At 40.2% G+C, this 21,847-nt stretch overlaps 1 protein-coding gene across 1 annotated transcript; it reads left to right on the top strand.

Moving 5' to 3' along the window:
* Positions 1–1,382: 1,382 nt before the first annotated feature.
* Positions 1,383–20,786, top strand: LOC133969473 (oligophrenin-1-like). The gene is made up of 24 exons (XM_062405982.1): positions 1,383–2,122; positions 3,144–3,239; positions 3,673–3,734; positions 4,564–4,635; positions 5,885–5,986; positions 6,097–6,207; positions 6,399–6,503; positions 6,606–6,735; positions 6,840–6,940; positions 7,797–7,888; positions 9,103–9,181; positions 11,316–11,349; positions 11,510–11,572; positions 12,204–12,278; positions 13,343–13,427; positions 13,806–13,864; positions 15,006–15,111; positions 15,246–15,405; positions 15,536–15,683; positions 16,461–16,763; positions 17,785–17,932; positions 18,192–18,242; positions 19,118–19,166; positions 19,279–20,786. The coding sequence occupies exons 1-24, from the start codon at positions 1,969–1,971 to the stop codon at positions 19,282–19,284; spliced, it is 2,391 nt and encodes a 796-aa protein (XP_062261966.1). The 5' UTR covers positions 1,383–1,968; the 3' UTR covers positions 19,285–20,786.
* Positions 20,787–21,847: the final 1,061 nt, after the last annotated feature.

Here is a 21,847-nt window from a genome sequence, read left to right as displayed (position 1 = left end):
GTTATCAGGTCAGTTTTCATTCAAGCATATTTTGTTTCTTCTGTAATTTGTGGCTCCATACTTTGAAGCAATTATGTTATTGTTCAACACTGTTACTGTCACTCTTCCTGTTACTTCAGTGCTCAGGCACAAAGCCTGGTGAACAAAGTCAGGTCAGGTTAACCATCTTAAACTAGAATGCAGGAACACACCTAGTCACACACAGGTGTGTCCGGTTGAGCAGTCACATGGTTCTTATGACACATTCACACGTCCACGTATACTGCATTTGTCTGCGCAGGTGCATGTATGTCAGGGGCAAGTTGTTCAAAGATGCAATCTGAGTTAAGTTATTTGCTGTGGAAAAGGTCACACAGTGAAACATTTCAAAATCACCAAAACGTACACACAATTTACAAATAGAGACAGTAATAAATCAGACTATCAACAAAGAGCAGCCAGTTTAACGGAGGTGAAGTTTACAAGTAACTCCACATGACCCGTCAGTCACACAACCACCAGATCTGATCTTAAAATCTAGAATAGGCACTCATATAAATACAAGAGTAAATAAAAAGACAACATAACGAAAACTGTTATTGTTAAATTATGAAGGTACAGCCCTAAGGTGTTACAAACACAAGAACAGGGTAATTCCTTATGAAGACCCTCCAGATCCAGTTCGTTCAAGCAAAAGATCAGCGTTGGGATAGATTAACCACTTTCATTTAACTCAGTGTCACTTTTTCACCTGTTTTTTGTTGTACACTTTTAGAGCATCTTTTACTCTCTACATTTTTTTTTACTCTCTGTATTTTGCCAGTGTGCAGATACATTTTCTATGAATGGCACAACATATAATAAATGCAGCCTATGTCAACATGTTTAAAAACCTTTACATTGTTCTGTTTTATGTAAAGCACATTGAGCTGCATTTTATGCTCTGGAAATTGCTATATGAGTAAAGTTTATTACCATCACTAATGTTGCCATTTATTGTTTTTTACCGATGTGCATCTGGTACTTTTGTTTAAAATCCTCTATTCATGAGAACAAACCCTGTAACAACCGTTATCCCTGAAAACAAAGGCCCACATGTCCCCCCTATTTAGGGGTTGCACGCATATTTTAGTTGTTTCCTAACCTAAAGCATGCTCCTTAAGTTTTACTTGATGAATTAATAAAAGCCTACACGGTATTTTAACAGGAAAAAATTATATATTAATATCAAATTTACTGTAGTAGACTCGGAATTATCTTAGCTTTTAGATTTATGAGAGCACAACGCGAAGTGGTACGATTTCCGACAGCACATGAAAGCAGCATTGTTAAACCAGTGGCAGCAACTGTGCCGCGGCCCCTTTAAGAACCTCCTGGGTGTGGGAAAGGGGGACGTTTTTTGCGTCCGTAGCCAGTTGGTTACCTTCAATGTAGCTCTATCTTACACTCTCTGTGAATATTTGTTGTTTGATTTGTTTCTCTTTTGTATTTTTGTAAGTTGTACAGTTTTAGAGACGTAGTTAAAGGTTGAGTGAGGAGGGGGTGGTTTTATAAGATAGCTTATGATGTCAAACCGAGGTGAAGGACGGAGGGAGGACTCGTGAGAGGGTGAAACGCTTCTGAATGGAACGCGTCCAAAGTCTTCAGGCCGCCTTTCTTTAATTACGACTTTAGCAACAAGGAAAAGTGGAAAAGAGGCGCAGGCTCCGGTCAAACTAGAGTCGAACCAGCGCGTGAGGCGGAAGAAAGAGGGGAAGTGAGTGTGGACGGTTCCTCTTCTCTGTTTCCTTCACTCCACACCGAACCAGCGGCTCCACAGGCTACATCAGGCTCCCACGGACACCATGGCTGCTGCTCCCCAGAACAGATGGGACCGAGGAGGCGCCTCCACGGAGCAGCAGTGAGCGGAGCAGTGTAGGCTGCTGGCACAACGTCAGTGACTCTTTTTGTCTGACACATACACAAACACAGAAGAAGAAGAAGAAGAAGATGGGGCATCCCCCGCTGGAGTTCAGTGCCTGCTACCTGGACAGCCCGGAGTTCAGAGAGACCCTCAAGTGCTACGAGGTGGAGCTGGAGAGGACCAGCAAGTCCCTCAAGGAGCTGATCAAAGATGGCAACAGTGTCATCACTGCGATCAGGGGTGAGCAAGCTTTACAACCCGACCTCCTTTGGGTTTTTAATATGAGCAGCAGCTTGATTTGCACGGAGAGTGTGTGCAGTGGTGTGATAGGGGGGTTGTCAGCATCAGTGGGCTCTTTGTATGAGTCCATGTGGGAGGTGGAGAGGCTCTTTCAGGGGAGGTGGCAGTAGTGCTCCCCTGGGATATGGCCAAACAAGCTGGTCCGAAAAGCTGGAGCTGATGCAGATGTTTAGGATGCAACACGCGCCACACAACAGCTGTTCTCCCCCTGCAGTAACTGGACCTCTCATCACGTGTTGCTTCCCCACCTCTGTGTGTCATCGCCCTGCTTCTGATTGTAGAGACCCACTGGTAGTATGGACCCAAGCCAGAGGATGCAGAGCTGTAAATGTGTGCATGTGGGTCAGTGTGGCACTACTAGGGAGGGAGATCTCTGTTTGTTTTGTGGGACTGGCCAAGATACTGTCCTCTCTGCTGCCTTCACAACCAATGACAAGCTCGCCCCCTCGGACACAAACTGTCATTGTAGGTGCTGCAGAGTGGTGAGGGTCCGGTATTCAGTGCAGATAATAGCCTTGAGGTCACGAGCACTAATTGTTGGGATAAACTGCACTGAGAGATATTCACGAGCGTCACATTGGCTCTCTCAACTGGACAAAGTGTCAGAACAGAAAACACTATTTGTCAATGGAAAAAACATGTAATGGTTGAATGACGGGATCAAAAAAAGATCTATTGCTTAAAGAAGGATTTCAAAAATGAGAGGAGATTTTCCTCATGCAAAATGATCCACAGAACTCATCTGACAGACTGTTTAGTTTTAGTAACAAAAGCCAGACGTGTTTTATTACAGCAATAAAAAGAAGCATGCACAGCTATAATAATCCTGGACTGCTCTTTTTTGAGAGATTTTTTTTTTAGATTTGTACATTACAGTTAAATTAAGTTGTGACTTGAGGCCTGTGGAGCTCCAGTCATTTGATTGGTAAAAATACTTAATCCTGCTTTTCTCATACTATAGGTTATTCTGTGGCTGTGCAGAGGTTTTCTCAGACATTGGGCATGTTCCAGCTCGACTTCATCGGTGACTCCCTGACCGACGATGAGATCAACATCGGTAAGCTCCTACAGACACACTGATAATACAAACACAGAACTTACAAACTTTTAAAATTATGACAATGAACTGACTTTTAGAGCACCTGCGTTTTTTTTTCCATTTTCCTGTCCTCATAATTGTTATTATAAATTGAGAAGAGTTTTTTCATCAGCTATTACAATATTTTTGGCAGCCGAGTGATGATTCCTCAACTCGAATGTGAGGAAATCAGAAAATGAAGTGGTTTGGATAAACAGAAACTCTAGTCTTAGAGGTTAATGACGATAACAATAGCTGGAAATACTATAATCATTGATTCTCTCAACTCCATGCTACTGCTTGAACGTTTTTCAGAACTGCTGCGACTGTGTTTCCTGCATCAGACACTTGAGATAACAATGTGCAAAGTCTTTATTCCGGTCGTCAGCATCTTTGTCGTTTTCTCCTGCAGCCGAGTCGTTCCATGAGTTCGCTGGTCTCCTGCAGGAAGCGGAGCACGACAGGATGATGCTGGTGGGTTATCGGTTTCCTCCATGTTGACTCTGCATCCTATTTAAAACCTCATTAGATCAACCAAACCATATTAACATCACCCACAGTCGCTGTTAGACCACTTGGAAGGAAAGATTTTGCACAATAACTAACAAACACAATTCTGTTTGTTTGTGTGTCTTTGTACATCATATATTTGTCTGTGTTGATTGGAATATGTTCAACTAGTTAACATTGTGTTGGTGTAAATGTGTGTTCTTGCTAAGGTGAATACTGCTAATTATTGTGTTAGTTCCTCTCTTGGTTTTCATGTTCCCTTTTCCTAACAAATCCATTCCCCTCTGTGTGTTTGTATCATTTCTGTTTTTGTTTTAGTTCACACACTATCTTACTATTACCGAAATAACACTGATTGATTAATTCTCTAATGCAGTTGTGCTGTAATAGCATTATCGCCATTATATTGTTTTCACCTTAATTGTTTTCTTTGTGGTTATTTCACATCACTTTAACTTCAGTTACACTCTCATCTTTGTTTCGTCCTCACAATTCGGCAGTGGAGACACAAGTAGAAGCACCTGCTATTAAACCGTTTTTTCTGGATGCAGATAAAACATTTTAAAGCACGCGGTCATCCGGTAAATTGTGCTGTATGTCCTCACAAAGATAGAAGAATAAGTGTGTTTATGTCATAGGCTGGTTTTGGTGATAATCTTCAGAGCAAAAACCTGTTCTTTGGGGACACCTTGGGGGTGAAAGGTGTGTCCCCTACTATGGGACAACTATGAGAATGTCTGTGTCTTGTGTGACCTGCACCACAATAACAGCCTCTTCCTATTTACTTGTCCAGGTGCAGAACGCCTCCGATCTTCTCATCAAGCCGTTGGAGAAGTTCAGAAAAGAGCAAATCGGAGTAACTAAAGTGAGTGTTTCTGTGATTCCGCTGCTCTGCAGGTGTGGCTCATTAACATGAATAAAAATACATTTTTCTCTGCTCCAGTGGGCTCATAGTTTGATCTGTTTCTGTGTTACGAAAAGGCAAACGTTTCTGAACTGAGTTATAGACTGAACAGGATGTCAGAATCTACTTCCGCAAATCTATTTCTAAATATATGAGGGGAACGGCCACCTGGTTAACAACAAAAAGATGCCGGTGTCTTCTTCTTCCTCTTTGACAGGACATGCTATGTCCCATGTTATGTGTAAAGTCGAGGAGCAGCTCATGTTTTTGCATCTTGAGTCATCAGGAAACTTTGATATAAGTTTGATTATCCAGTGTGACATTTAGACGTCTCTTAGACCGGGATGTAGTTTCCCTTCTGTGTAATGATTACCCAGCTTTATCCATAACTGTTCACTGTTCTGTTGATATATGACTTAGTCAGGTCCTAGATGCCCTGGTAAATTAAATACTATCTTCAAAACAATTACTTTAATGTAAAACTAATGTAATATAAAAAACAAAACTTATTGTTCCAGGTAACAACACACTGCATTTCAATTATAAAATGTTAGCTATTCAGTATTTTCTAATTTGAATGATTATTATCACATTTTTGATTAAATTTGGAGAAAATGTGTTCACAACAAATAATACAAGAGTCAGATCAGTGATTTCCAATATTTGTTATGCCCACAGCCCTTTAATATGAGGCATTTACTTTAGCTGTTCCTTTTCAGTTAAAGTATTTTAGTTTGTTTTGTTTATTACCATTTATTTACTTTAAGTTTTTGTTTTACCATTTAAATAAAATTATACAGTTTTTGTTAGTAAATTCACAATATAGACTCCTGTTCATTTAATAGCAGTTTTTAATGTTAATGTCAGTGGATTGATATCATATAAAAAATTCAGTTTCTCCATTACATACTTTGTCCACTTGAGAGCGCTGACATTTTTTTTTTTCAACTGCAGAATCTTTCATGCAGCATGTAGCTTGTTCTCAATCGTTTAAACAAATTTATGTTACGCTAGAAAGGAAATATTGGCTAATATTGTAATTAACCAAAATCTTCATAGTAACAGCTCTGACGAGTAAGTCATGATTAGAGGACAGGATGACTAAACTTTTCTATGAAGCTTTTTTGTTTCTTTTTATACTATGTTAAAATATTCTTTTAATCATATGAACATGTTCCTAATCTTCCCAACTAACACGTGTGTCCTGCAGGAAAAGAAGAAGAAGTTTGAGAAAGAGAGTGAAAAATATTACTCTCAGCTGGACAAACACCTGAATCTCTCTGCCAAGAAGAAAGAGAGTCAACTTCAAGAGGTCGGGTGAAGTATACAGACAAGTTTGGTCGATTTTTGCAACGTCAGTCATGTCATAAAATGTAGAACTGAGAGCCGCTGACTGAAATTTCCTTTCTCTCTCCACCGCAGGCCGATGAACTTTTGGACAGAGAGCGGGTGAACTTCTACGAATCGTCAGTGGAGTACGTGTACCAGATCCATCAGGTGCAGGACCGGAAGAAGTTTGATGTGGTGGAGCCGGTGAGTGTCGCCTGTGGTCTCCCATACTGTTCCTCTTCCCTGTCTCACTCACTCACACACTCACTCACTCACTCACTCACTCACTCACTCACTCATCCATTCTTTTATCAGAATGAATCCTATGTTGCTCTTTACTACTGTGAAAGTAGTAGATGATAGTAAAATATGTACTCCATGTTCTGGTTGGACAGGTGCTGGCGTTTCTTCACAGCATTTTAACGCTCAACAACCTGACAGTGGAGATGACTCAGGACTTCATGCCTTATAAGCAGGAGCTGCAGCTCAGCCTGCAGAATGTGAGTGTTGTTGCTGGCAGAGAGCGATGCCAGTGATGAGATTTAATACCCTTTAATAGGGCGACTGTAACTGTCCTGAGTGCTGTCTGGTTCTGTCTGCAGACAAGAAACCACTATGAGAGCACTCGTGAGGAGATGGAGGAGCTGATGAAGAGAATGAAGCAGCCGTCGCAGATCTGTAAAATGCACAATTTCCTGCCAGTGGAGGGTTATCTGCAGTGCCAGGAGAAGTGTAAGTGCAAGTTGTAATGTACAACACCGGAGCCTGTGTTTTTGTTGCTTGAATTCCCTCTGACATGATCTGTCTTGTTTTTTTTTTGTCTTTCCTCAACACAGGGGCTTTGGGGATGACGTGGGTGAAATATTATTGCAAGTATCACAAGGAGGGAAGACAGCTGGTCATGGTACCTTGTGAACAGAGGCCTACAACTAAACAGGTGCGTTTGGCCTGTGTTGATGCTGGTTGCAGCTTTTCTTTCTGAAACCGTAAATGGGACCAGCAGCATTCGAGCTGGGGCAAGTAAAGACCTGCTGCTGGTCCCAATCCACAGAACTTTGAAGCTGCACCACTGCTGCTGCACAAAAAGCTGTTCAGGTGTTAAGACTCCGAACTGGAGGAATGTACAACTATCACAAAATTCCAAAGTCCGTGGGCCTTTAACATTACACATGCCAACTATAAAGCTGATAAAATGACCAGTTCCTGAGAGATATTCGTTCCACATACATATAGACAGAGATTTCTGGAATACGGCGGCAGTATAAGTTAGTCAAACTTTCAAACAAAGACACTGCAGCTGTCCCCCTAGGTTGTCCATTCTTGCTCGTTACCCATCGCAGGAAGTACAAAGACCTTTTCCTGTAGGTTATCCAAGCACATAGAAAAAATACATGTTAAACTTGGTCCACAGACTGAAGGCCAACTGCCCCACCCCCACTGACTGCAAAGCTCTGTTTGCCTCTTAATTAAATGTTGATTGATATTGAAAAAAGTTTTTGTCCAAATCCGACCATGCATTTCCATCGGCCCTTAACAACACAAATGCCAAGTGTGAAGCCGATAAGATGAATGGTTGTTGATATGCGAGCCACATACAGAAAGACAGACAGATATTTGTGGAATTAGTAGAAAGAAGGTATCAACTACATACAGCCACACAGACCAACATCTGTGAACCTGTTATACATCTACAGCAGCTTTAACCACTTACCTCAGATTCTTTTGTCGTCGTTTTTTTCCTTCTAACGTCATGAATACCAACACCTCTCTGACTTTTCTCTTTTTCCCTGCAGGGCCCTACACAGCTGACATTGAAGTCTTGCATTCGCAGGAAGACAGAGTCCATAGACAAGCGCTTTTGCTTCGACGTGGAAACTAACGAGAGGTTAGCACAAACATTTTTGTGTGAGATGAGGCAATAAGAAAGCCCGGTGGGATAAACAGGTTGGGGGGGTGAACAGGTGGTTTCCAAGGACAGAGTGTGAGGGATAAATGGACCGTAGCCCAAACAATCCCTAAGCAACAGGCACATTCTGCAAGCAGATGGCAAACCCTGTGATTTCAGGGGGAAAGAACAGCTCATATTTGTCTGAGCGGGCCATTCAGTACTATATGCATTTTAATAGACACTTCTTTGTGTCTGTGGAGATAGTTGGCGTGTCAGCGGGATGTTTTAAATGGTTTAAAAGCTGCTTGAATTATGCATTAAGAGCTTGCAAAGTGTCTGAATGTGGAGCAACTGATTTGCGTGTGATTCCGAACAACATAATGACTAAACTCAAGGTGTCTAGTCTAGAAGTTTGTTCACAAACCTGAAGGTCCCGGGGCTAGTACCTGGCCTTGACCTTTCACCTCAGAAGATAAGAATGAATAGTGACGTATCTTACTTTGCATTCCCCTCTAACCCCTAACCCAAAGAGGACAAACAAGAGCAAGTAAAATAAAACATTAAGGGCAATGTTATTTAAAATCAAAAACTATAGATAAAATTACACAATAGAAGGAGAAAGACACAAAAAGCGTAAATATTAGAAAGAAAAACAATCCATGCGGTAAAAGTGTGTTTTGAAGCTCCATCATTTTGCTCTTCAGTATTTAGCGACACAAATCCATCAAATTATCTCGAATCATGTTTGCACACACTAATAAATGACCGAAAAGTTACTTATACAACTTGGTAAAGGCTTTTAATTGTGAGTTCGTAATTACGGGTTGGCAGAAATAGCTATAAACCCGCACAGTTGTTGTCGTAAACAATTGATTCAGTCGCCTACAAGCTGTAAAACTTGGCTCCTGATTTTGTTGCTTTCACTTGTCGACAGATTTCATCAGTGGATTTTCATCATCTCTCCACGCTTTGTCTTATTTATCTCCTGCTTCCATCGGCACCACACAGAACATGATCAGCTACATCAAGCACGTACTCAGTCCTTTCTGCTGTGTTCTCGTTATTTTGTCCACCCTCTAGAACGTGTGTGTGATTCATGACACGCACAAGCTTGACGGATGGGAGAGCAATATTCACTGATGTTAGGGACTGTAGCTGTGCTTCCTGTGACCTTTGTCTCCTTCATGGCATTTCTGTTACCATTTCCATAGAAACACGCCCGTTACTTTCCAAGCTCTTTCCGAGGGGGACAGGAAGATGTGGATGGAGGCCATGGATGGAAAAGAGCCTGTGAGTTTATGTCTCATTACAGTTATTCTTATATTTATGATATTTTGTTGTGCTCTGCTGTCAAAATACTGAAAAGCAATGCAGCGACTGGGCTCACAAATTCAAGCCCCAACATCAGTGAAGGATTCCAAAGCATGTCCGAGTCTATCCAAACTGTATTGATTTCTTTTTTGGGGGGATACGATCTCTCCAGATGTTGGCAGATAGTTAAATCTGTAATCACAACTTCTTTTGTTAGAGGCTACAATTGTTATTATTATTGACACGCATCATTTACAACTTCCTGATTGGATCGCACCTAATTAGCTGTGTTCTATCTTCACAAGACTAATCAATTAAACCCTGGAGAGAAACACTGGAACAAATGATAGAGGAACAAATTAAGTTGAGCATATTAACTGATTATTAAACTATTGTGAAAGACAAGTCACAGTTCATGTGTGAAATCTGTTAAGTGCTTCAGGATATAGGCGTGAGGGATGTCATTATGGCTCATTAGTTCATCAGTGTGTGACTAAATGATAGCTCCTGGCTTGTCGTAATTCACAGATTGAACTCATGTGTTCGTTTTTGAATACCAGTTCGAAACACTGTGTTGCTTTCAGGTCTGTCAGGTCTCATTAGTGTCAGATGGTTTGATGGTGAATGTCGTGTGAGGTGCGGACACATACAAACACATAAACGGTCACTGTCAGAGGATGTGAAAATAACTGAAGGTACACTTTTCAGTGCCCTCTTCCGGTGCCACTTCCCCAATGACTTCTGCATATGATGAACATTTCATAATAACTTTTCTAACTTGGTTGGATTTTAGGGGACTGCAGGGCCTTGCACTCTACTGGGAGCCATTTGAGTTTATTTAAAGGTTTTAATTATAGGTGATTTACTGCAATGTCCCAGTTGTGATACCCAGTTGAAGAAGCGGTTGTGGTGAAAATAATTAGTTTGGAAAGATTGATTTACATGTCATAAAGTTATTTAAAGAATTTTATCTTCACATGTTTTAGCTTCTCAAATGATCATCAGTGAATTTATTGCTGCTTGCCATCAAACTATTGCTGACAACAGTAGTTTTTTCATGAACCAAACAACTTATCAGGGAAATGATCTGCAGCTCATACGATATTGAAAATAACTTTTACACGCAGCCCTTGTAGACAAACTTTGGCCATAACGTTAGAGGTTCTGTGCCCGTACAAATATCCCCAGGAGCTGTGGAAGCAGAAACCCTCCTGAAAGCGGGCAGACAGCTCATCCAAAACAGGCCACAAGTCTGTTTGAAATTTGTCCCAACTCCAGACCAGGGAAGGGTTGACATGCAGGAGCCCATGTGCCAAAATGACAAATGTAATACTGCACTTGAGATTCACTTCACTTTCCAGTAACTGCTTTTTAAAACTCTTTGGCATTAAAGTGCGGGACAGAGAGCAAGTGCCTCTCCAAACTCTGGTTTCAATTCAGTGGATAGCAAAGTCATTCAAACTCTGGATAGAGACAGTAATTTCAGATTTTTCAGTCCTAAAGCGAAACCGTTACAGACTTAACGTCAGTTAACGTTTGCACTTTGAATTGTGTTGTTGTTGAAATGTGCCTTAGTTGACAGTCAACTTATTTTAAACTGATAATAAGCAGTGGTTCTTCACTCCTCACTGGTGTGTGGACTGCAGCTGGTCTGTAGTTGTCCCTGACCTCTGACCTTCATTGGAGGAGAACATAAACTTACTTGGGGTAAAGTTGGATCAACCGTTTTATTGTAAATCTGAAAGATGTGATAACAGACTATGCATTTGGTCACTTTGCATTAATTTGTTTGTTTTCCATGCAGGAATTCTTAATTATTTTACTCAACACTCTCATTTCATTTCCTTTCTTTTTGCATTATTATTATTTAAATGTTATTTAAGTCTGCTTTTCAAATTGAACTCAAAATCGGGTGTAAATCGTTCCCCTCACTTATCCTGGAATCTTTCACTGTTTCCTGGAGGCATTTTTATGCTCTTGTATCACCATCAATCTTTTTTTTTGTGGTGTCATTTTCAGTTCGAAGAAAGTCACATTTATCAGTCAGGCCCTGGTGCATTTTTCCACATGCTCAACATTCTTCACTTTCCTTTTATCATTTTTTTCATTTCAGATCTATCACTCCCCAATTCACAATCAAGCTGAAAGTAAGTTGTTTCTCCTCAGTATGAAGATGTGTTGATGAAGAAAGCCACGGTGATGTCTCAAGTCTTTAGTTAATATCTGTAATCACTGAAATATACTGAATAATATATATTGGAAAACCCCTCTTTGCTAATTTTTGCCTTGTCTTTGTTTATGTCACAGTGGAGCTGAACGAAACTGGATTTAAATTTGTGCGAAAGTGCATCAACTATATTGAATCAAAAGGTAACGAACGGTTCAGAGATTTTTCCCTGAAGCATGGTGCTTTCTCAGTTTGCCTCTATTCCCTTAAGGGGGCGTAGTTGAGTCATAGATTTTGATGCCACTCCTGCAGGCCACTCTCAGGAACAAAACATCCCCTAAATTGTAGATGTCTAAATATCTGGAATACAGTCTATTTAATATTGGTCCGATTTCTAATCATCATATCTTTATCCTTTGCTCATTATGAGATCTGTTTTGTAATAATGATCCTTCCCAGTATTTCATGCATTTGCTCAATGTATGCTACAAACTGAATATTTCAAATCTATCTCGAAAGCAAATGTAGCTTCATAATTTGACAGTCACAATATCTTTCTCCATCACTGGTATTCATCTTGCAGTGAATTGAATTAAGTGCTCAAACCATGAGCATGGGATTTGACACATGATCCAAGGGTTGGATCATTGTTCGGTCTCAGACCAAATTGTGAAATGAAGCGTTCATAATCAGGAAAGAACATCTGTATCTCCATTCAGGCTCATGCAGACTCTGAATAGAAGCATGTGGTACATTTCCATGACTCTGTTTTTGTCCGGATTACACTCCATTTTTTTTTTTCTTACCTCCCTCCTTCTCCTCTCCTCTTTCCAGGAGTGACACAAGAAGGAGTGTACCGAACAGTTGGCAGCAACATCCAAGTGCAGAAGCTCTTAAATACCTTCTTTGGTAAGGAAATAAGCCTGTGAACACGTGCTACATCCGTCCATCCACTCGACTGGCTCATCCACCTGACTCTGCAACGTAACGGGTTCTGCAGCTTTTTTGGAAACTTTGGATGTAAAATTGACAAGGGGGCCGGACGCTTGCTCTCAGTTTTTATCTGCTCTGGAGGGGCTTTGATTCTTCAAGTGGTTGTAAATAATATTTATTTAAAATAAGAATGCATGAAAAAGCTTTGCCTCATAGGAAAGGGGTCATTTGCAGTGACAGAGCAACAGGGAACTGTGACTCTACTCTATGTGCCTTCAAGCTCTGAAGAGCTTTACAGCCTCCCCCCCGCTCATTGTTTTAGATTTCCCGGCTCATCACTTACAAGTAGCGGCTCTTTCTGGTTGTATCCTTTTTGCCTGCTAGCTGCTGTTTGTAGAGAAATGAAAGCTCTACAAATTCCACTGTGCACTTGTTGCTCATCATCCGAATGTAGACAAAGTTACGGTTGGCTGGTGAACATAGTGGCGCATTTAGCAGAGATACAACACAACCCTGATTGGACTAAGATTTATCCCATGGACACCAACATCACTCCAAATGAGCAGTAAAGCTGCTGCATATCTTCTGGATGGTGCTAACATGACTTAAACCACATCCTTCCACCACATGGAAATTCGCCCTGTATTTTTTGCTTAATCCTGTTGACAAACAAACCAACCAACAACAAACAATCGGAAAAGGGTGAAAACATAATCCCCTTGGTGGAGGTAGTGAGTATGAATAACACCTGGACCCTGTAAGGGAAGCAGCTAAGTGGAATTCAGCTTTCATTCGTTGGATTATTTACTCCTGTGCTTTTCCCACTCTGACAATCTGATTAAACTATTGTTTTACTTCTTGGCCCCACGCTGCATATCTGTTATCATTATTTAATCAGAGGTGCCCTGTGTCCCAGTCAAATCTAATGTCTTTTATAAATCAAGCTACTGATCACAGGTGGTTTTCAGTGTTCACATGAGATATGGGATAAACCGTGTTAACACTTTGGCACTTGTTTGTTCTGATTTGCTCCTTCGTAGACCCCATAAATCCAGCTGATGTGGACCTTCACAGCAGCGAGTTGGATGTCAAAACCATCACGAGTGCATTGAAGTTTTACCTCAGGTGGGTTTCTGTATATATAGACACATGTAAATGCACCATATAATTCTTACTATACACATTTTGTTTAAAAACATTTGTTTAATGATCAAAGCTGTATATGTGTTCTGTATCATTAAGATGCATTTAATTATGAATGAATACAATATAATCATAATTTAATGTGTTACAATTTGTTATTAGTCTAACTTGCCTGAAATTTTGGAAACAGTCTGCTAGAATTAGAATAACAAATGCGGCTACGACAGAGGTTTTGCTTTCTAAGTGCTTTCTTGTATAATAGTGTAATAAGTGAGTGCAGACATTTTAGTTTTTTTTGTGTTTCATGTGGTGAGTTGTATCACACTGTGTTCTCATGTGTCTTTATTTATTTATGTGCAGGAGTCTGTCTGAACCACTGATGACCTACGATCGACACACGGACCTCATGCGTGCTGCAAGTACGACATATTTTGGAAATGATTCAGTGCTAAAATTAGCTGAGGTTGTGTCACTATCTCTGCTTTCCCCTTGGAGCTTCTGTCTATCTACCACTAAAATATATTTTTCTTATGTAAATGTATAGATCTGCTCAACCACTCTCCTCTTAAAAAACTATTTAGATGTCACAGACTTCGTGAAGGTTAGAACTTGCTGCGAACTCATGCCGAGCAAAGACTTTCCTTTGTGTGAATTTTAGCACCTCTTTTCAGATAGTTTGGACAGTACTTCCTCTTTACTCTTGTTGTAACAACAATTGGAATTTCTTTTAAGAAGTTAAATGTTGCTGCCTGGGATGCTGGGCTCAAACATGTCTACCGCACAACCGCCAACTCACAATATCTCCCAACGAGTGACAACTCCAGTAGCTGCAGCAGACACACCTTTATGATAGAAAGGTCATATGAAGCCATTTAGCCCGTCAGCTTAGTCGTACGTTTCAGCCAGTGTAGTGCTTTAGGGGTTCAGTTTCAGCAGGGAAATGAGAATGTTTTGAAATGAGTGCGTTAATATTTTCAAATTTGTATGTGTCATAATGTGGAGACGTCCTAAACGGTTGACTCTACGTATCGGCCCAGCAAGGTCCAAGATGGTTTGAAGCACTGTGTGAGCCACAAATGTAGATCCTAAATTTGGTGAAAAATAGGATATCAATTGATGTTTTTCACCGAAGAACATTTGTATAATTTAGTTCACTGGTCAAAAACGTAATTTGCCTTGAGGTATAATAGAGTGAGTCGGTGCTGTGCAGACTGTAGTTCCAGCAGGACCTCAGGCAGGATTATATCACTGTGGACACTAAATGAAATCTAAGCCCACAGGGACGACAGTGAGTTTAATAACATCGGCCTCATTTCGCTGTGATGTTACAGGTGGTCCTTTAAACAACCGGTGGCTTCAGTTTCCTGGAAATTCTCATCATTAAATAAATGGGGGCCTGACTTTGTTATGGAGAGTCGGTTTTGTTAGTCTAGTTCCATTACAGTTGATGTCTGCATCCTCCTTGATGTTTATCTGTGTATTTGCATCATTTATTTAGATATTTATCTTCACATGTTCAAGGTCCATCCTTTTGTAAACTTTGTGTTTTGTTTGTCACAGAGTCAGATAATCTGGACTTTCGACTGAGTGAAATTCATTCTCTCACCCACAAAATACCGGAGAAGAACCGTGAGATGCTAGAGATGCTAATCAAACACTTGGTGACGTGAGTGCTGTCACCGGGCTTTGTTGTCATTTACTGTATCTACCACTCACAGGGGTCCTCTGAGTTAATGTGTCACTACCTGGGCCACCAGCGTAGTTACTTTTTAACCAGCCCAGCTTTGTATTTGTTGACAGTGTGTGCGGCCACAGCGATGAAAACCTCATGACACCTTCTAACATGGCCGTCATCTTTGGACCAACGCTGATGAGGGCGAGGGAGGAGACGGTCGCGGCCATGTTGGATATCAAGTTCCAAAACATTGTCGTTGAGATCCTGATAGAGGACTACAAAAAGGTACAGTTTCAATCATTTTCTCTTCAAAATATCATTTTGTTGATTGAACAGCATTATAGGCTACGTATATCTGAAACACAAGCTGGTGAACCCGAGTGTCACTGTAACCTCTTCTCTCTTGTGATTACAGATATTCAGTAATACGCCAGAGGACAGCACCGCCCCGCCTGTCCCTCCTCCGCGGATCACCCCGAGAAAGCGGCAGCCCATCACAATCTCCAAGCGGCCACCTCGTGTTTATCAACCGCTTAGTCACGACAACTTCCAGAACACTGAGAGTAATTATTAGCCTCCTTCCTCGGGGCCTGATTGTCGCTGTCATCCTCATCATTATCTCATTCTGTCTGTGCTGAACATACATTGGATGACTGCAGGGTGATTTCTTCTGGAGTATAGAAAAAACTGTGCTTTACTTTCCATTACATACTCCATACAGTTATTGCATATTATAAATACAAAATGTTTCATCTGCCTGTCAAACTATAATCTACTAATTTTCTCTTTTTTTTCTTTTCTGTTTATACCCTTGATTGTTGATAGTTTAAAAAACCTCATGTGCTTTTATTTTTTTCAAATAAACTTATCTTCTCTACATTTTATATCTCACATTAGTCTTTTATTGAAATGCCTCGGACTAAATCATGTAATTTTCCTTGGGTTTGAACTGCTCTTTAAGTGGGTGTGACTCCATCATCTCATACGCTGTGGCAGAGAAATGTGCAGCACCTGCAACTTGTCCTCCCTGTGTTGTGGGATATTTAACACTGTTTTACTTACTCCTTGGTTCAGCCAAATAACCACCTCTGTATGATCAATCCAAAGCTGGGTGTGTGAGTGCTGAATTCTTTAACCAACAATTTCGGTGTCCTCTTAAATCAGTGATGTGCCAGCTCAGTAGTTGTATTTCCAGATCACATTGTATCTGATCTTTTATGCCTTTTCCCCGCGTTTTAGTCTTGCACATTGAGAGACATATTCATTACTTGTCTCTATGTTGAGCTCCACTACAAATAGTCACAGCCTTGCTTAATTGTTATGTGGTTTCTTTGTAACAGATGGTCAGGAGATCAGCTCCGCAGCGGACGTCTCTGTGAACCCCGTCCCCCTCCTAAGGACAAAACCTGTAAGCTGTGCTCCAATGATGCCGAAAGACCCTCCTCCGAGAGTGCCGCTGATGCCTAGGCCGTCGATCCGCTCCGACAGACCCCGGGACTCTGACCTTGGGAAGGTAGATGATACAAGGCAAAGGCCTGATTCCTCCTCTGCAGCAAACGGGGAATCTGGAGTCTATGTGAGCCGAGTACCATCTTTCCAGAGCAGGAAACCACCTCCGAAGGGCACGTCATCCAACAGAGAAGGTATGAGGAACCCTCTGTGTGTATGTAGCTGAAAATGTCTTAGAACTTACTTTCTGCAAATCTGTGGCCCCATATATATATCAAATCAAAAAGCTTTCCATAACTTGCATCTGTAATTTGTTGGTCAAATTCAACATAATTTAGTCATTCTCGTTTCATCAATACATTGCCATCCAAATCCAATTTGTTTTAGTCCAAAGACTTGTATTTGATGGTTGCTCTTTTTTGTTTTATTGGTTGTTAAAACTAGATCACGTTCAGCTGCTCCGATTTTTGCTCAATAAATGAGAAAGTAGTTGATTCTGCGCCTTTTTATTGGTTTAGCTGGTTTCTAAATGAATAAAGACTTTTAGTTTCACTTCCTTTCACCCAATCAGTGTCACTAAGAAGGAGATCATCTACAGAATGTGGAAGCATATGTGAGAGTTTGTGGTGGATGTTCAATCAGTCACTGTTATGTTGCAGATCCAAAGTCTTTGCTCATTATCTCTGCCAGGGAGGTTATATTTTCACATATGTCCTTTTCTTTGTTTGTTGGTTTGTAGGTAAGATTACACTTTTACCCATTAAATTGAGCGTTGATCAGGATCAGGGGGCGGATCCAGGATAATTTCTCACTCTTAATCATAGCGAGATATGGCCTTTTTCTACATTTCTGTTAATTTCTCAGAAAATAGTTAATTGTTAAGTATCTCGGACAGTAAAAAAGTTTTGTAGACTTCAGCCCTCTTGTAGGTCAGTAGCCTATATCTGAAGGGGAATGCTGAAGCAGTGGGCAGGTTCAGCTCACTCCTGTGGTTTTACAGCCTGAAAAGAAACACCCACACACACATGTTTCCAGCAGCAGCAACAGATCTCAGACGATTTCAGAAAAAAGGCTTTTATGACCCTCGATACTCCCTGATCGGCACCAAACGGCAGACAGAGAATCTGTTGAACCTCGGGAGGTTTAATTCTCTAATTTATGCGTGTGACCGTGCATCCTCACATGAAGCTTGAGCATTGTCTTTGTTTTTTTCAGGAGATTCTGATGGTCTGACCAGAACGAAGTCCGCAGAGAAACATGCCATTTGCAGACCCCCAGTGAGGCCTCCTGAGCCCCCCTCCAGACTGTCCGCTGCACAAAAGCCCCAAACTGCAGCCAGCAGCGAGAGCTCGGCCCCATCCTAGTAAGTGCTCCTCTCTCATACAAAAGCCTGCGGCCACTTATTATTGCAGACTGTTAGGTATGAAAATGCAGAAGGGTACAATAACTACCTCGCTGTCAGAGCTGCTGTTTTGATTACAAGGGATAGTTTCCTGTAGAGAAGCATCACAAACATGTAACGCCCACAAAACTGCAGGGCAAAAAAAAGGCAAAGCTGAATGTTTGAAACATAAGATGATTATCTACAACACTAACAAATCAGTTTTCTTCTTTTTCTGCAGTGTCGCCTCGAAAACTAAGTTTTTTGAGAATGCCTCGAGGAAAGTAGGCAGGTATGTAAAAATACTTACATTTTTCTTTGCTCTTGTTTAATATTAATTCTTTAGATAAGTGTGTATAATAGTTGTTAATGATTAGTATGGCATAATTAGTAATAGCCTTATCAAATGGATGAATAATTTCTTTCTAAAGAGTTAACTCCACAACATTACAAACAATTTTGTGCTTATGACTTCTATGTATGTTTATATGTTTGCTCCCGTGTGTGTGTGTGTGTGTGTGTGTGTGTGTGTATGTTTGTGTGCGAGAGAGGAAAACGAATTGCCGCTTCCATTCGATTTTTTTCTGCTTCTCAAACTGCATTCAGATATTTTGTGCTTCGTACTTGGACAGATGTGCAGCACTCCAGCCGTATCTCTTCCCTCACACACTTGTGAAATGTCTGCTCTTTTTTTATTCCTCCTCTGCTCTTGGATTTTTTCCACATTTTTTTCTAAATAAAATACCTACGCAGACACACAGACACTGAGTTGTTGCACATTAGGCCTCTCCCAATTTGGCTGATGCTACTGATGATGTAATAATGGCCCTGTCAGATGGCAACAGACACATGTGACACAAAACCAGGTCAGCTAGGGAGACTGTTAATCGGGAGTGGGAGGGTTTTGTGGAAGTTTTTATCAAAGCTGGTTTAGCACTTTGTTTATTTGAGTGTCTTTTGTCAGTGTCCAGTTTACATGAATGTGTCCAAAAGAAGGAGGCTGTGACCTCTGCTGATTGTGGCTTTAGTGATTGTTGTCCCACAGAATTTGTACTTTTTAAAAGGACTGTTGTGTGTTTGTTTATACGCACTACAATACCAACATGCAAATACAGTATCAACTCCATAAATATGTGTTTTTTGTGTTTCTTTTCACTTCTAATTCAGTCCACCCACCTCTCCGTCAGCATCATCGATGACAAATGTAAAGAAAGAGGTGAGAGTTCCTAAATTCCCTCACCAAATTGGTATAAAAAAACTGGAACTTAAATGTGCACTCATGCATTTAAATTGATGTAAGAATTATTTTCTTTGTGTTATATCCTCAGAATTGAAGTTGAGGAGATGCATACCACGTCGTATGGCCTCACCCTGTACTGTTAGGAGCTCACTGAGCTGGAGGGAGTCGCTACTGATGAATTCAGTGGATTTTGATCTCAGCAGATAAAGTGAGGAAGTGACTCTCGATGCGACTGGACTCGGTGATAAGAATCCTCATTTGAATGAGCTTCTACAGAAACTTTGTCAGTGTTTGAAAATTGTAATGAAGTAAATGTATTTCTTTTGCCTTCCACATCAGACAACACTGATAATGTCACCATGTATTGTAATTTTACAGTGTTTTACTGTTCAAATGAAACTTTTATATGTGGGAACTAACTATTTGAATGGGCAATGACTCCTTATTTTAACATTTGTTTTCAGCAGTGTGAAATAGATGTCCCAAAGAAGACTAATTAATTCAAACTGGCTCAAATCAGTTAAATCAAAATTTTATTGTGGCTATGCAAAGAAATTGAGACAAACTCTGTTTATAGAGAGAACCTTTAATTTCAGTATTTAAACAAATGAGGATTTGAAAAAGAAATCTGAGAAGATTTTAATGTTTTTCATGGAACTGGACATTTTAATTCATCTTAAGCTACTTCTCACAGTGGAGCTATTATGACTATAAAAGCTATTTTAATCGTCCATTACAAAAAAGAACATTTTAATATTAATTATCTCAGTTGAGATGGAGCTCGTCACTTGGAAATGAAGCACTTTTTAAAAGGCATTAGAAAAGTATTTGCTATGAAGTGTCGGTCTGTATTACTGTCAGTGTAGTTTGAGTGTACATATAATGCTAGTGTTAGTTTTAAAAACTCAAGGTCACATTCCCTCACTACATTGACATCAATCATGTCTTACTCTTGTAGGTTGGTCAGGTTTTACAAAGAGTTGTCTTAGATTTTTTAATTTGAAGAGGTGATGTTTGCTGGAACTTGTTCCACAAATAATGTATTATTGGGATCAGAAAGCAGGTCAAAATCCGACTGGATCGACATGTGGCTCCACTTTCACGCTCTGTACAGAAATTTAAGTTAAAAATCCAGGATACGAAAGCCCTCGTCTTGCATATTTGGAGCCTGAGTAGTAGTAATTGGCGGATGGAGCCACGGCAGCGAGGTCCTGCCGATACATGCACTCGAGTCAGTCTCATGTCAATCACGACATTTCACCCCGTTTTTATAGAATCAAATTATAAATGAAAACAAAACTTGCTGAAAAAAGAAGCACTTGCAGAATCATCAGTGTGATAAAAACTATCAAAAAGACCACTTTGATAAAAAAATATTTGACACATACTTCGACTTTTATGTTTAATCTATGTCTCATCCAAACAAAATTGTCTTCAAAACTGATACAAACTGTTACAATATAGATAACACTCCATTTTGTTTTGTTGTTAACATGGAAATGTTCGTTTTACACTTGCATCATTTTTTGGGTGAACCCAAATGGAAAATTCTGTTCTGCTCTCTGGTTTCCAAAAAAATAAAAGAAATGAACACATCACGCTCTTCCCTTGACCGCTGTGTATTTTGGTGCACTTCTGTGTTACTGTCTGATGCCTCAGTGTCGCAGATCTTGAAAACAGTCTCATAACTTATGTTTCACATTTTCACTAAATAAATATGATTATTGCTGAGCAGTTAACAGTTTCTGTAAAATATTTATCACCCAGTAATGTGGTGTTAACAGCTCTGTTATATAACTCAAGGTCACACCCGTCTCTGCCTGCAAATTGTCAGTTAACGTATTCAAGTCTAAAGTTGTTAGTTGCGTTTAGTTTAGTTTTAGTTTAGCTTTTGTACAATGTGCAAGAAGAGTGTGCAGAATTGTGAAATAGTTGAATAATATCAGGCTGCATCTTAAAACCATTAAACAAGCTTTGATTTGGTTTAATTTATACAGGCGCCTTCTCAGTGACATCTGGTACTGCATGCTTTGACAGTGGATGGATTGTTATTCATTTTTCACATGTTGTGTTTGCATATATAAACTGTTGTTGGCAAGGTGACGTGCGAGACTGGATACAAGCCCTCTGATGCTACAATAAAGAGTCATGTTCTAGATGGTTGGGAGGTGCTTGTATTTGTTAAAAACATTCAATCAGAGGAATGTAAATGGGTGAAAGATGATTGGGCTCGAGACTCAATTCTCATTAACAAATAAATGTTAATATTGTAGTTATTTTTGTTTTACTTGAATAAAAAAGCATGTCAAAATGTTTATATATGATAGTGCTCATATAATGTTACCATGTATACTGTCTTAGCTTAGCATTTGAGCATGTAAACATTTGCTAATAAGAGCGAAACACAAAGTATAGCTGATGAGAAGTGTCGTGTCTTTAGTTCTGCAAATATTTAGTCCTACACCAAGGTATTGGAGCTAATGGTTAAACCGCATCCTGAGAGGAGCATGACCATGTGTACCTAATAATAATATAGCATCTCATCTGGTAGTTGAGACATGTCATTAAAGGCTACAGATGTGAATGGCCTGGTGACTCTACAGGAAAAGAACGAGCTGCCATGGTGCGGTGGTAACTCTTCAAAGTTAAAACTGACC

This window comes from Platichthys flesus, chromosome 15, assembly GCF_949316205.1.
Source record: "Platichthys flesus chromosome 15, fPlaFle2.1, whole genome shotgun sequence".
In the NCBI taxonomy this organism is placed as follows: Eukaryota; Metazoa; Chordata; class Actinopteri; order Pleuronectiformes; family Pleuronectidae; genus Platichthys; species Platichthys flesus.
The sequence above is the reverse complement of the archived record's forward strand: the minus strand, read 5'-3'. Positions and strand labels throughout refer to the sequence as shown.